The 15,015-nt window shown below is 41.6% G+C and overlaps 1 protein-coding gene across 6 annotated transcripts in view; it reads right to left on the reverse strand.

Moving 5' to 3' along the window:
• The window catches only part of SNX29 (sorting nexin 29), a 375,087-nt gene that overhangs the window by 270,793 nt on the left and 89,279 nt on the right, over window positions 1-15,015 (reverse strand). For 4 of the 6 annotated variants that reach the window (XM_085862384.1, XM_085862380.1, XM_085862382.1 and 1 more), the window contains exons 13-15: window positions 5,654-5,841; window positions 5,240-5,303; window positions 4,655-4,783 (exon numbers count right to left, since the gene is read on the reverse strand). In XM_085862384.1, coding sequence (XP_085718510.1) covers window positions 4,655-4,783; window positions 5,240-5,303; window positions 5,654-5,841 — 381 coding nt within the window. The remainder of the gene's footprint in view (window positions 1-4,654; window positions 4,784-5,239; window positions 5,304-5,653; window positions 5,842-15,015) is intronic. The other 2 variants (XM_085862385.1, XM_085862383.1) reach the window with 1 other exon arrangement.

A 15,015-nucleotide genomic window follows, 5' to 3' on the forward strand; every position in this document is an offset into this window, starting at 1 on the left:
TAAGCACAAGAAAATTCATGATTCTAGCTTCAAGGGTTAATGCTGCAGATTGTTTTTTTCGTTAAAATACCCCCACACTTAGAGGTTTTTCGGCCGTTGCTAGGCAAAGGAGGGTCCATAGGAACGGTTCTTTCTCACACATAACTAGGACATACCATGAACCTACCATACCAGTTTCATGTATATCTGACTCATAGTCTCTGAGATATAACGAACTTCGTTTTTTTATTGTTTTCGACCAGGGTTCATTCAAAGTCTATCTTCTCCGACAGTTTTCATAGGATCCTGCTGGAAATTTTTGACAATATGGCTGAAAGTACTGCCCACAGTCGCTCGTGGCCCGATTTTTGATTTTCGAAAAAATAAAATTTTTATGACTTTTCAAAAATTTAAAAGTCCTGTTGCTAGGCAACGGTGGTGTCCATAGCAACGGTTCTCATTTGCACACAACTAGGTCATGGTATGAACCTACCAACCAAGTTTCATCGAAATCGCCATTGTATTAACGGAGCACTGGACCGGACAGAGGGACAGACAGACAAACATAGACGGAAATACTGATAATCAGGGTAGAACAAATTTCAAATAAAAACATTTAGAATTTTTTTTTTCGACTACATCGACTACCCAACAGACAGACAGACATACACCAATAACGAATATAGTGGTCACTTATTTTTTTTCGTGAACCAATAAAAAAAATTTGAAGAGAAAGAGCTTGGAAATATTGATTGATTGGTTGCTCAGCTTGAAGGAAGGTCATTGGCTGCTTGGCAAGGGTGACACTGGGAGGTTTGCCATTACCTTCCCAGCAGTTAGTCAGGGCAGGAATTTGTAATTTGACCGGGTTGGCGGTGATAACTCGCGTTTCTTGGCGAAAGACAACCTGGGATATTTAACGTCCACTAATTAATGCAATCAGACTGGACACCCAGCTTAACGTCCATTTGTGGGACGGCACACACAATGAGGAATCGCCGTGATTGTGAAACACCGGGATGATTGGTTATGTCTGGGTCAGGATTCAAACCCAGGCTAGACAACTTTGAGATTAGTGTGTGAACCTGTCAGGCATCCTGCCAGCCTCTTGAGAAGATATGGATCAGGAAAGTTTTTCTTTGCAATTAAACGGACAGGAAAGAAGAAATTTAGAATGAACAAAGAAGGAAGAAGTAGAGGTACATTCAAAGTACACCACCCCAATGCCAAATAAATAAATAACAATTCCTCCAGCGCGCAGCACCTTCGGCACCCGGCTAAGCCGCCGTGCGGCACAAGGAGACGGGATTGTGCAGCAGTGTACAACAATTGATTAATTGCATAATTAAAATAAAAAATAATAATCGTAAAATAATTAATTTCCTAATCGATTGGCTAATAGCACACCGAAACCACCACCGTTTCATCCGAATCTGTAACTTTTTGAAAATTAAGTAATTAGTCAAAAATGAATAATTAATCGATTAATTTATTAATCAATAAATCAAAAATACTCTTCATAGGCAAATCACTTGTTCGCCGTCGTGTCCAAATTTCAGCTTCCTTGCTCAAAAGGTGCCCGAGATATTGCCCGGATGAGAAAGAAAATAAACAAGTTAGTAATAAATCGATAATAATGAAGTAATTAAATTAATCAATTAACTGATGAATCAAAAAAAATTCAAAAATGCCGTTTTTGCCAAACCACATCTTCACTTTTGTCCCCAAATTTCAGCTTCCTTGCTCAAAGGATGGCTGACATATCGCCCGGACAAACAAGAAAGGAAGAAAACTGAGGAAAAACCGAGTACTCCCTTCCTTCGGCGCCCGGCGATGACATCATGCATCGCCTGGATATGGAATTGGGAAGGAGCGGTGTACAACAAAAGAGGGCTGAATGAAAATGGAGATGAGCCACAAGTGATGGGGTTATTTTTTTGCCAACTCTTAATTTGTGTTTGCATAAGTAGTGTGCACAGAAAACATGCATGTGCATGTAATCCTTCATTCTTTTCCATTTTCAGTAAATGTCTCATCAGCCATGTCATGGACCATGACATCTTGTTAACCAATGTTAACAACAACACTTAGACCAATTCAAATAAATAAATAAACGAAGTTACATTACAGACACACAAGTGACGTGTTTGCTCATGAGCAACTTTGCCAGGACGGTCTTGAAATGTCATAAATGATTTATATGTATGTTTATGAGTTATAGCCAACTGCCAACTCAAATATGATTATAGCACCATACCTGAACGCACACAAGAGGGACAACAACTTACCTGGCACAGAAACCACCCCAAAGTCGGTTTCCATCCCAGACGATGAACTTTATTTTCCCATTTTGTTTTCCTTTCAGTATATACAGGAAATCTGTACATTTTGAAACCCTTCTCTGATCGAATTGGTCCATCCAATGGCACATCATCTTGCCATTTTTAAAAGAACGATGAGACTCATGTGCTCATTCAAGGAGCTATTGATGGATAGAAAATGTTGCATTGATCCACGTGACCAGAAATTTGCAGGACATGCCATGTCGCATTCCTCGTATACACGAAGAAGAAAAAAAAAACATAAAAAAGTAAAAACATAGAGAGAGGGATGAAATCTCAAAGAAGCAACCAAACAAGGTGGGAATGACACCACAATATGATTCCACAATACGACATCACAATCCTCATTGATTATCATCACGACATCTTTTGACATTTTACTTTTGTTATGGGATTGTGATCGATGAAGAAGAATAACATTGAAGAATGACAGCACATTACGATGCCACAATACTCTTCTGGTTTACCATCACAATATCATTTGATGTTGCCCCCCCTCCCCCCTTTTTCTCGGTCCTCCTCTCCTTTCTCACTCCCCCACCACTTCATAATATTCCCATCAGCAAAGCGAAGGGTTGTATTTGCTCATACTTAAATATATCCCATTTAATATATGAGAGGACTCTATGTTGCCACACTAACAGCACAAAGGCCTATTCCTGTGATAGATACAAAGGACTATTTTATATTATATATTATACATAAGACTGCAGATGACAGAAACAACTTTTTACTACCATCGGAATTGTGGCATGATATTTGATGCAATGTGCCCTGATGGCAATGCACGAGCATGCCAGCATTGATAAAACATATTCAACACGGAATTAGGATCAAGATGAGCACGTATTATAAACTGAGCCATCTTGCCACCCATTTTATTAACTCGGCAACCAAAAATAAAACCTGCGTACAAATGAAAGCCTCTTCTCCTCTCCATTCTCTTTCTTTATTTGGAGACAGTGGTGACATGTATTTTCAATGCAGACAGAGGACTGATTCTCTCGTCTGCCAACCACCAGCCTGGCACCTCCTGACTCACTCACTCACTCCCTCCACTGTGTACCAAGGTTGGAGCAGGGCAATCAGCAGCTTTAACAAACTTCAACATCAATGTAACTTGGGAATGGACAAAAAAACAAAAACATATTTGATACGTTTTGAACCAAAATGCGTGGCTAACAAAGTTTATGGTTATTAGCGTGGTGGGATACTTAAATTATTTCTATATTTTGAAACCTGATGAACAACTTGGGACCTTTACGAACTCCACAGTGCAGAGCATAAGGAAGCAATACAATGTAAAGAGCAAGGGAGGGGTTGGGGGGTGGAAGAAATAAGCAAAAACACAAATTAAAAATAAGAGATGAAACCGGAAAGAATAAGGGGAAAAGGCAATATTACGAGGCATATAGATTTAACTTTGCTAGTCAGTCATACCTGCTGATGAACAGGGTGTCCAGCAGTGACGCCACATGAAATTAAAAAATATTATTCAAACATTTTTGAAGGATAACTTAGCCGAGGCCGAGGGAAGCGAAGTTGAGGCCCTTTAGCCCTGATATATGGAGCACCCTGCAACCCACACCAACTGAAAACATACTTTTTGGAACGCTGGCACATACATCCGAATACACGTTTTCCATCCAGTCATCATGTAACTTTGTTCCAAACAAAGATTCTCCATGGGTCGTCACTCTTATGTTGAAAGTTTTGTGTCAATCACTGAAGCAGTTAGAGAAAATTTTTAAACCGAATGAAAAGTCAAAAGGAGACGATGGAAAGAAAAAAAAGGTGAGGGCCTCCGCCAACGTTCCACGACATGCTTAAGGATAATTATGGATGCCTATTACTCATATCTTTGCATACAAACATACATCATCCACTTTATCATAACTTTCTACGTACACACATGTCCATGTCTTTGTGTGAAATTTCGGCAGAAAGATAGAAAAATGCGTTTGCGGCAGGATAATGATAATTGGTGAAAACATTGCAGTCAAGTAGATCGAGGAAGTAGAAGAGAAAAGGGGAGTCAAAGTTTGTTAAAAGTACTAAAATTGTTCTGACACTGCAAGTATATATATATATATATATATATATATATATATATATATATATATATATATATATATATATATATATATATATATATATATATATATATATATATATATATATATATATATATATATATATATATATATATATATATATATATATATATATATATATATAGTCAGCAGCGGGAGATGGACAAGAGAAGCTTTGCACAAAACCTTTACAGGGATAAGAACTATAAGCTCGATCATCCCAGAGTAGCAATCAAATACCTGGCAAGTGTCTGCACGCGTGTGGTGTGACACTCCTCGGCCTGGACGAGCTGCCGAGTGAGAGAATCATGGTCGCAACGCAAACGAGCAGAATGGCCCATCTCGGCTTCCAGCAGTGAACGTAGAGAGCTGGATACAGCAAAAGATAAACCACAAATTGGAAATTGTAATCGGAAGGCATGAAAAGTTTTCTGGTATACAACATAATGAAGCACATCCGCAGCACCTGTGGAAATGACAGGAAATGAGAAGAAACGGGTTAAAGTGGGTCACATAATTTGTTGAAGGGAGCAGCAAACCTGATGGATGAAATTGAACGAAGAAGGAATGAAGAATTAAATCTGTATCAAAGGAAATTTTGTCCATCCCCCCATGCAACACTTGAGTTTCCTTTTGTCAATGTTCATCATGTCCCGATGGCCAATTACACCCGTTATCCTGCACTTTACTTTCTCCAACTTCAAGAGAACTGCATAAACACCGCATTTTCAAAATTCCTCGCAACAGAATCAAAATCAATTTCACTAACCAAACTCTTTACATTGACCAATTCATATATTTGTTAAAATCCTTCTGAGACTTAACCGGTTCTGCTCCTCCAGCTCATCCTTCAGGTTCACCATGGCGACAACTGCTTCCCGTAGTTCCTCTAAAAGAACAAAGAGAATAAGATCTCACCAGCAATGATGCAGTGAATGAATGATCAAGTTAAAAAAAAAAAGCACGTGCAAACAGGCCCGTCATGGTGGGGCGAGCAGCATGCAAACTGGCTCCAAACAATGAGGAACAAATAGCACGCAAAGAGGGTGTGGAGACTTGCGTGGAAATGGGTTGCTTGGGGCACAAACAAGGAGGAACAAGTTGCATAAACGGAGGGTGGGCAAGTGGCATGGAAACAGAATGGCTGGAACAGGCCAATCAGCAAACAAATGGGGCAGCTGGGGCGCAAACAAAGAGAGGTGAGTAGTATGAAAAAGGGTAGAAACTTGAAATACATACCAACACTCATTGCTTCAGTTGAACTTTGACCAGATGCATCTTTTTGCGAAGAAAGCAGGTATGTACTTGGGGTGGGGTGATGGGATGAATGATGGGGATAGGGAGGGGTAAGGGAGGAGAACAGATGATGATAATGGCCATTGAGAGGGAATGATTGATGGGCTGCACATGTAACCCTGTGCTCATGGCTAATAAACAAATAAGAACAAGTCACAAATGGAAGTGAAATTGATGGGTGCCACAAATGGAATGAGGAAACAAAATGAAGAATGTGAGAATAAAGCAAAATATAATTTACATTTGTCAAATTAGTGAACTGTGGCAAGCCTAGTATGAAATATGGGCCACGACCGGCTGAAGAACATGGCACAAAGATCGATAACTCCTTGCCATGTTCAATCTCACAGCAAATTTGCAACACGAGCCATACACTGCTTCGGTTGTGCTCCCTGTGTCTGAGAAGAATTACATTTCTTTGCGATGTAATGAAAATGCAGTGCACAATTTACACAGCTGAAAGAGGAGGCATTCCTCATGCTGCTTCTGCCGGCAGATGGTACAATTAATTCATTTGATTTTCCAATGACCTTGTCATTCAGGTGATTTTTCTCCATGTTTCTTTCCCCATCAGCCAAACGAAGTGTTGGTGGAGGAGGGGAGAGTTGGGGGAAACTTGTTAAGGCCAATATGGAAAAGATGAGATGGATGCATATTAAAACTAGAAGGACACTCGGTGGAGCGAATACCTCTGCCCTGTAATGCCTGATCCACGAGAACATATCGGGCTCAATTCATTTTTAAAATATCATGTTATATCATGGCTTTGATCCATATCTCTCAATGGTGATGACTCACTGAAAAATTCTAGTAGTCGTATCTGGATTCGGATCTTCACCCGAATTGAATAGACTCGTTGTGATCATACACCCAACCTGTCCACCCAGTTTCATCCGAATCCGTCACAACTTTTTGGGATATCGTGCTATATATTAGTTTAGCCCCATGTCTCAATGGTGAAGAATCACTTTCAAAAATTATCAGATCGAGATCCGGATCTTCAACAAATTTCAACCAATTCTTCCTTGCCACACATCCAAACTGTCCACCAAGTTTCATCCGAATCGTCCACAACTTTTTGAGATATCGTGCGATATATCATTTTGGCCTGATCTCTCAAATAGTGAAGAATCGCTTTAAAATTCTAGTAGTGGGATCCGGATCCAGATCTTCACCAAAATCTAATCAGTTCGTCCTTGTCACCCACCGAACTTGTCCACAAAATTTCATCCAAATCCGTACATAACTTTTTGAGATATCCTGTACACAGACAGATAAACAAACAAGCAGTCATAGACTGGTACTTACGAAATCGTCAACTTGACCTCTGACCTTGTCTAATAAAAGCTGTCTCTAGAGAAGGTAGCGACGCAAACCAGAAGTTTCCATGATGATTCTGTACCAAACCATTAAATATCGTAACGTCGACCGAAGCAAAAATCTCCATTTCTCCACGCAATTATTCAATATTATTTTATCATAGTCACAAAACCGTAATATTCGACCATCCACCAACAATGTTTACATAATCTGATGGCTCAGCGAGTCAGGCATGCGACGATAACCCTTATTGGGATTAAAAAATGACTTTTAAACACCATCTTTATCGAAAACACCGTCAGCGCGCACACGCAAAACCATACGTGACTCAACGACGCGTCTGCTCGAGTGCACTGCATCATGGGACGACCCGTGACGCGTCGAGTGAAATATTTTTATGCAATCTTAAAACGTCTCCAAAACATCCGATTTTTACCAGAATTTCGACAACCGAGTTTTAAGCGTCCTAAGCGATCGCAAAAACAGAAGACAAAATTAAAATCGAAGTTAAAACGAACTCGTAACGCCGAGCAAAGCAAAAATACTCCATTTCTCCACATGAATTTACGGAATTATGTTTGACCTCACTGTGACCTTGACCTTTAACCGATTTTGACCAAAATCTAATCAGCGCTAGCCATCACCCTCCTGAATCACGTGGTGTAATTTGACATTGGTAGCTTCTTCCATTCGAGTTATCGTGCCTACAAACAAACAAACAAGCAGTCATAGACTGGTACTTACGGAATCGTCAACTTGACCTCTGACCTTGTCTAATAAAAGCTGTCTCTTGAGAAGGTAAAGACGCAAACCAGAAGTTTCTACGATGATTCTGTACCAAACCATCAAAAATCGAATGTTTGACCTCACTGTGACCCTGACCGTTGACCGATTTTGACCAAAATATAATCATCGCTAGCCATCACCCTCCTGAATCACGTGGTGTAATTTGACATTGGTAGCTTCTTCTGTTCTCGAGTTATCATGCCTTCAAACACACAAACAAGCAGTCATAGACTGGTACTTACGAAATCGTCAACTTGACCTGTGACTTTGTCTAATAAAAGCTGTCTCTTGAGAAGGTAGCGACGCAAACCAGAAGTTTCTACTATGATTCTGTACCAAACCATCAAAAATCGAATGTTTGACCTCACTGTGACCGATTTTGACCAAAATCTAATCAGCGCTAGCCATCACCCTCCTGAATCACGTGGTGTAATTTGACATTGGTAGCTTCTTCTGTTCTCGAGTTATCGTGCCTTCAAACACACAAACAAGCAGTCATAGACTGGTACTTACGAAATCGTCAACTTGACCTCTGACCTTGTCTAATAAAAGCTGTCTCTCAAGAAGGTAGCGACACAAACCAGAAGTTTCTACGATGACTCTGTACCAAACCATCAAAAATCGAATGTTTTGGATGTTTGACGTCATTGTGACCTTGACCTTTGACTGATTTTGACCAAAATGTAATCAGCACTAGCCATCACCCTCCTGAATCACGTGGTGTAATTTGACATTGGTAGCTTCTTCCGTTCTCGGGTTATCGTGCCTACAAACAAACAAACACACACAAACAAACACACACAAACAAACACACAAACAGATGACGGAAGTCATCAATATACTTACAAAATCCTTAGATTTTGTAAGTAACAAGCCGGTAGGCGGCGATGGGTCTCCGAGCATGGAAACTATAAGATATAGAGCAAAATGGATGTCACATAGCAGATAGGGAATCACCTTAAGATTATGCATATCAAATCTCATCCAGTTCCACCTATGATAACTACTCGGTATCCATTTGAATGAAAAGTACCAAAAATGCAGTTTGAAATCGGAAATCCCCAAAGTTTGAGGGGGTGCTGTGGGTGAACAAAGATCTAAATCGAAAATCCGGCTTGATCCTTTGTGCAAAATGTATTCCAGACGATTAGTGTGAATTTTCATGACCATCCGACCATAACCCAAGGAGGAGAAGCATTTGGCGCGAAGGCACCTCCATCTCTCGCATATTATCGATTTTTTCACTAATTGACCTTTGACCCCTGACCTAAGTGAAATCAGTCAATATCTCCTGAGGAAAAGTTGTAGTACTCATTGAATACCATGAACCTGCAAAGTTTCATTCGTATCGATACACTCACCTGGTCGCTCGGGGGCCTTCAATTTTCGCGCATACCCTAATTGTAGGGGGCGCTGCGGGTAAAGTATTCCATATATCACAAAAACATGAATATATTTGATAGAGCATCACTTGTAGATCATTCGTGCCAAATTTCATAACCCTACGTGGGATAATGGCTTTCGGAATTGATTTTGCGTGAACGGTAACAATTTTGAAGGTTTTTTGGTTATTGCTCGGGAACCAAAGTGTCCCTAGCAACCATCACAATTTCCAAAGAACGAGGTCATAAGATGTACCGACCACCCGAGTTTGGTCAAAATCGGCCCACGTTTACTACCAATTATGCTAATGACAAACGAACAAACATCCAAACAAACAGACAGAATTACTGACAATAAGGGTCACCTATTTTGGCGACCCAACAGACAAACAAACATCCAGAAAGGGGTGAAAACATAACCTCCTTCAGCTTTGGTGGCAGAGGAAACTAGAACAGCACTTGGTGTAGCGCATACCTTCGCCAGGCTTAACAGTTTATGTTTGGTATCCTAATGATAGGCCGGATCTGCATCCAGACCTTAACAAGCATCAAATTGGCTTCTTGTCGTCACCGAAGCAACTCATCCATCAAGTTTTGTCATCACCCATCCATAACGTTTTAAAACATTGTTGTTGACCCCATCTCTCAATGGTAAAGAATCACTTTAAAAATTCTCGTATCTGGATCCGGATTCGTATTTTCACTAAAAATGTAATCAATTCGTCCTCGTCAGCCAACTAACCTATCCACCAAGTTTCATCAGAATCCGTCAATAACTTTTTGAGATATTGTGCTCTATGTAGTTTTTAGCCCTATCACTCAATGGTAAAGAATCACTAAAAAAATTGGAACGATCCAGAACTGGATCTTCATCAAAATCGAATCAATTCGTCCTTTACACAACCAACCTGTCCAACAAGTTTCATCCGAATCTGTCCAGAACTTTTGGAGATATCCTGCTCACAGCCAGACAGACAAACAGACAGAACATAACCTCCAGCCACCTTCATTGGTAGAGGAAACGATAAATAAGAAATGCCCTCAGGAGAAAGCAGCATTCAAAGTAAAATTCAATCTACATGATTGCACAACAATGGCTCTTCATGTTGTTTCAGAAGAATTCAACAACCTTCCTCCATGCTGTCAACCTATCCCAATGTGTTATACATTCAGACGTTGTCAGAACATTTTCAGCATCACCTCCACCATGACCAGTGCCTGTGTCTGGCGAGTCGATTTACTTGCCGTGACATATAAAATGAGGGCATCAATAACTTTTGCTTCAGCGATATGTACCTCTGGAAACGTGTGGATAAAACAGTGTCGCGATGATACGTGACAAAGCCAGGACCCTACTATAATACGACTTCACCACAAATGATGATTGGTGAGCGCAGAGAGGTCCCGCTGGATGTATCAATGCAAAGTTTGCTCCCAACATGTGTGTACAACTATTTTTCTGTGCTGGAGAGTAATAACTATCGACATTGGATTTGAGTGTATTTTCCACTGCCTGCAGTGTTACGTCTGCTGTTTTGCTCGTGAAAATGGTTGTACTACCAAGTTGTGAGCTGTCAAAGTATTAATCTTCAATGGCCCTGAACCATTCACCTTGAAGTTCAATTTATGAGTCAGCCATTGTGGATGAGTGGGGAACATTGTCTGAACACAGGACAAATAAAGAGCTCTCAGGTTCTCTTCCAAAGCTGCCGGTGATTAGAATTAAAAGATGTCTCAGGATTTCTGGGCACTGCTTCAGGCACAAAAACGAACCTGCTTTCCAATGTTATAAATCTAGACACCGAAATATGGAAGCCTGAAGCGGGGCAGACCAGCTATCAACTACATCGACACGTTGTAGAATGATACGGGCCTGGAGACGGGGGAACTGCACACAGCAGTGCTTGATCGAGAGGACGGGAAACTGAGGATCAATCTCATTTGGGTTCGGCCAAAAAAAATGACTGAAGTAGAAGGGAAAATTTGAGTCATTGGGAACCAGCAAAAGGGAAATGCACAAGTACCACAGTACATAATGGTGAGCTTTCATTGTAACAAGAGGGTTTCAAATGAAGATTTTTCAACTACTGACAGTCACAGAAAGGGTGTAAAGCACGTACAACACATTGCAAAGGTCACAGAATAAGGGGCTTAGGTTACTGGAAACAAATATTATGGATGGGAATTGATGAATTGTATTTAGGACTGGTGGGGATACATGGCATTGCCCAGCCGGGTGAGCTTTCCCGGGTGAACCTTGAAAAGCTAGGGAGTTATAGGCCTCATGGTGGTGGTTACCTTTTGCCTGCATGCCAACAGCAGCACTGCCTGTCCCCACATCCCAATATACACTTTATAGCTGCCTTTGGTGGCCTTAAAATGGACTTCAAGGCCAATGTGTGGTAGCCTACAACCTTGCCCAGATTCTAAAGTACCGACGAACAAAAGTTGGGGCCTTTAGGTGCTACGGTTCGGCCGTGAAAGAGCAACAAACAAACGCACAAGCAAATGCACAAACACTTGAAATGATCTCCAAGATGGATGCTATTTGTTCATGTTGTCTCGAGTGCAATGATGCAGGTAGTTTCCAGATTACATAAGTGCATGGAGAACAGTGAAAAGATGTTAAATCACCGACACCCTTGTCCTGGATGTTATAGTGACCTTTTATCCAGTAAGGCATCCCCTTATTGTGTTTTTCAATCACCTTCATGGTAACCTGATATGATATGTAAGAAAGTCAAATTGCATTGCCTCTGACATGAAGACACATTCAGGTACATATCACTTACATACGTTAAACTGTGCAAGACGCCAGCAGCACAAACAACACAAAATTCAATGTCCCAACTTAATTCACGGAGGCACAGACAAATGGGAGGAAAGGAAGACCAAGACGAGTGAAGGAATCCACATTTCTGAAACAATTATTTCACTAATTTAAAATCCTGCCTCTTCTCACGTGAGTCAGAAACTTGCTTCCAGCTATCACCATCTTTTTACCCCGTGTGATGGGCTGACAACGTGGTCATGTGACTCCGAGCTTACCCCCTCACCTCTCATAGGCAACAACACAAAAAAGTGAGTGAGATGTGCTTTTTACAAAAGTGTATCTTTAATTATCAGATGCAGATATGCTATCCACAAAGTCAAACCAGATTATGTTGAATATATCCGCTCCTGGTCCTGACTGTGTGCCTACCCTCACCGCCTGTGCTCCGAGGTAAACTGCCAGGCTCAACTGGCATTCCCAACCGGATTTTCGCACATTTGAGAAGGTCGATGAAGTGAAGCATAACATTTATGTGTTAACTTTAACCACAAGTTCATTCTGTATCTTGAATGCGATTTATGTTCAAGTTGGAGACAATTTATCCTGTGTCATTTAATTTTGGTCATCTTTTCACATCGTGTCAATATGTTTCTGTCGTTGTTGTCAAGGACCAGACTTTTCTTTTCTCTACTCCTTATAAAGAAGGTTTGTCTGTGTGTGGTGGATATTATTTATACATACGTGCTTATATTAGTTTAGGATAGGGTTAAGATAACCTGGGTCATTTGGGTAAAGTGTATAATTCTAATAAATAAATGTCATTGTGTGTGTGTGTGTGTGTGTGTGTGTGTGTGTGTGTGTGTGTGTGTGTGTGTGTGTGTGTGTGTGTGTGTGTGTGTGTGTGTAACACCAATCATGCCAAAAGTAGAGCCAATTGCCACCAAACTTGGCAAATGGACCAAGTTTGACCATATGGTGAACATAGGCTACTTGATTTTATTTACGACCATTAGTAATGATGATATCGCTGAAATAAATTCTAAATTATAGTGTGCCGGTTTGTGGGTGTGGCCTCGATGCCTCCGGCTCTCATTCGTTTAAATCGGGGTCAAGTTTAAAGCATGTTCGGTCAAGCCTTAGGTCATTACGTCCTGTCTAACCCAAATCCTAGCTTCCCGTAAGTTTAGTTATTGTTACTCCCTTAAAATAATTTATGCATAATAATTCGCTATTTTGATACATAACTACTCTGAGCTTAACTCACCAAAAGTAAATATGAGGGAACTTTTTAACGAGTGGCGAGAGTGAATACGAGTGCAGCACTGTATAGCAAGTGAAACTGGACAACACGGTTATTAATGTTTGCATGCGTTCATCGTGAAATGACGAGGTTATGATGCATAAATTACGCTCTGGAACCCCCCCCACCCCCACCCACTCCCATCTACTTTCTCAACAATCCACTGGAAAAAGTCCTTTCTTTCCAGATTCTGGGTCTCACTATCTGCCATGATTTTTCCTGGGAAAGCCACATTTCCAAGCTGGCCTCCAAAACCAGTCACCGACTGGGAATCCTCCATCGTGCAAAGTCCTTCCTTGGCCCACCTGAGTTCTTGACCACATACAAAGCTTTCGTCCACAGCCTGATGGAGTACTGCTCTCCCCTCTGGGCTGGTGATCCCGCCTCTCACCTTTCTCGGCTTCACACCGTGGAAATCAAGGCATTTCGGATCATTGGTATGTCCCGCAATGAGGCTGAGTCTTTGGGTCTCTCACCCTCTCACAACAGGCAGGTCGGTGGTCTTTCTATCTTCTACCATCTCCTTTCCGGTCTCGCCCCCCCCTTGCTCTGTCTGAGATGTGTCCTCCCCATATTTCCGCAGGGCGCTCAAGGTCTGCCAACAACCCCCTTCTGGTAAAACTACCAAATCACGAATCACTGCTCACCTTCACTCTTTCATTCTTCTTTTTTCCCACCTTTGGAAACAAATTCCCACACTCTCTTCAATCCCACTCTTCCCTCCAGGTCTTCAAAACAGCTGTTCACCACCATCTCTTATCTCCCCCCATCCAAAACCACAATCTTTTCTTCCACCACTAATCCACCCCAAACCCACCTCCTTCAAATTCCCTGCTTTCCTTCCTGAAAGTCCCAGTCATGTAAGGACCTGAAAGTCCCTGTGGTGTCCATCTTGTTTACCCTGTGTACCCCATCTCATCCCTCTCGCTTCCACAGATCTCCTGATGTCTCTGTTCCAAACTGTTTTTTCCTTCCCTCTCCCGCCCCTCTTGTCTCCTGCTCCCCTTGTTGTATGTTCTGTGTGTTAGCTTTCGTGCGAGCCTTGACATTGTATACAACCCCCCCCTCCCCAGTCCTCAAACTCTCCAACACCTCCCCTCCCCCTGCCCTGGCAATTCTCCCACCCAGCCAGTCCACAGACTCTCCTTCCCCCCCCCTCAATTTTTCTCTTGAGCAACACCGGGTACCCGGGCTGGTTGTTTATAAAGAGTTCGTTTTTCTCTGTTAAAAAGATAGGTTTTCATTTTCGTTATTGAAAAGTTTCCTTAGTATTTGGTTAAACAACCTGTTTATTCTAACTCCTCAGAATCTCGGCAATAACCGACTTGCGGTGTGGTTGTTACCTTCTTGTGAGTGGTCATCCGATTGCACCATGTGGGTGATTGAAACCCTCAAGGACGTGACAATATTAAACAAAATAAATAGACCCGTGGGGGACTGGCAGCTATTTCCCCAACAGGCGGGGTGAAAATGAGGGATTATGAGGAAGGGGCCATGCCCCCCCACCCCTTCCTGAAGTGGTATGGTCATAGGAATCACAAATTAAGTTGACGACACGGTCCTTATGTTTCATGAAGAGTTTGGTCTGCATCTGGCTGTCGGTTTCTGAGATTTTAAAATAAATTACCTGAATTTGAGGCGAAACCCCCCCCCCCCCTTTTCAGACTCTTATAGGAGGTGGATCCAGATGGGGAGCACAAGCCAAGAGAGCTTACTGTTCTGATGTATCGTACCAAATTTGGTC

The sequence above is a fragment of the Eptatretus burgeri genome, chromosome 17 (genome assembly GCF_056783735.1).
Source record: "Eptatretus burgeri isolate ZD-2024b chromosome 17, Ebu_testis_v1, whole genome shotgun sequence".
NCBI lineage: Eukaryota > Metazoa > Chordata > Myxini > Myxiniformes > Myxinidae > Eptatretus > Eptatretus burgeri.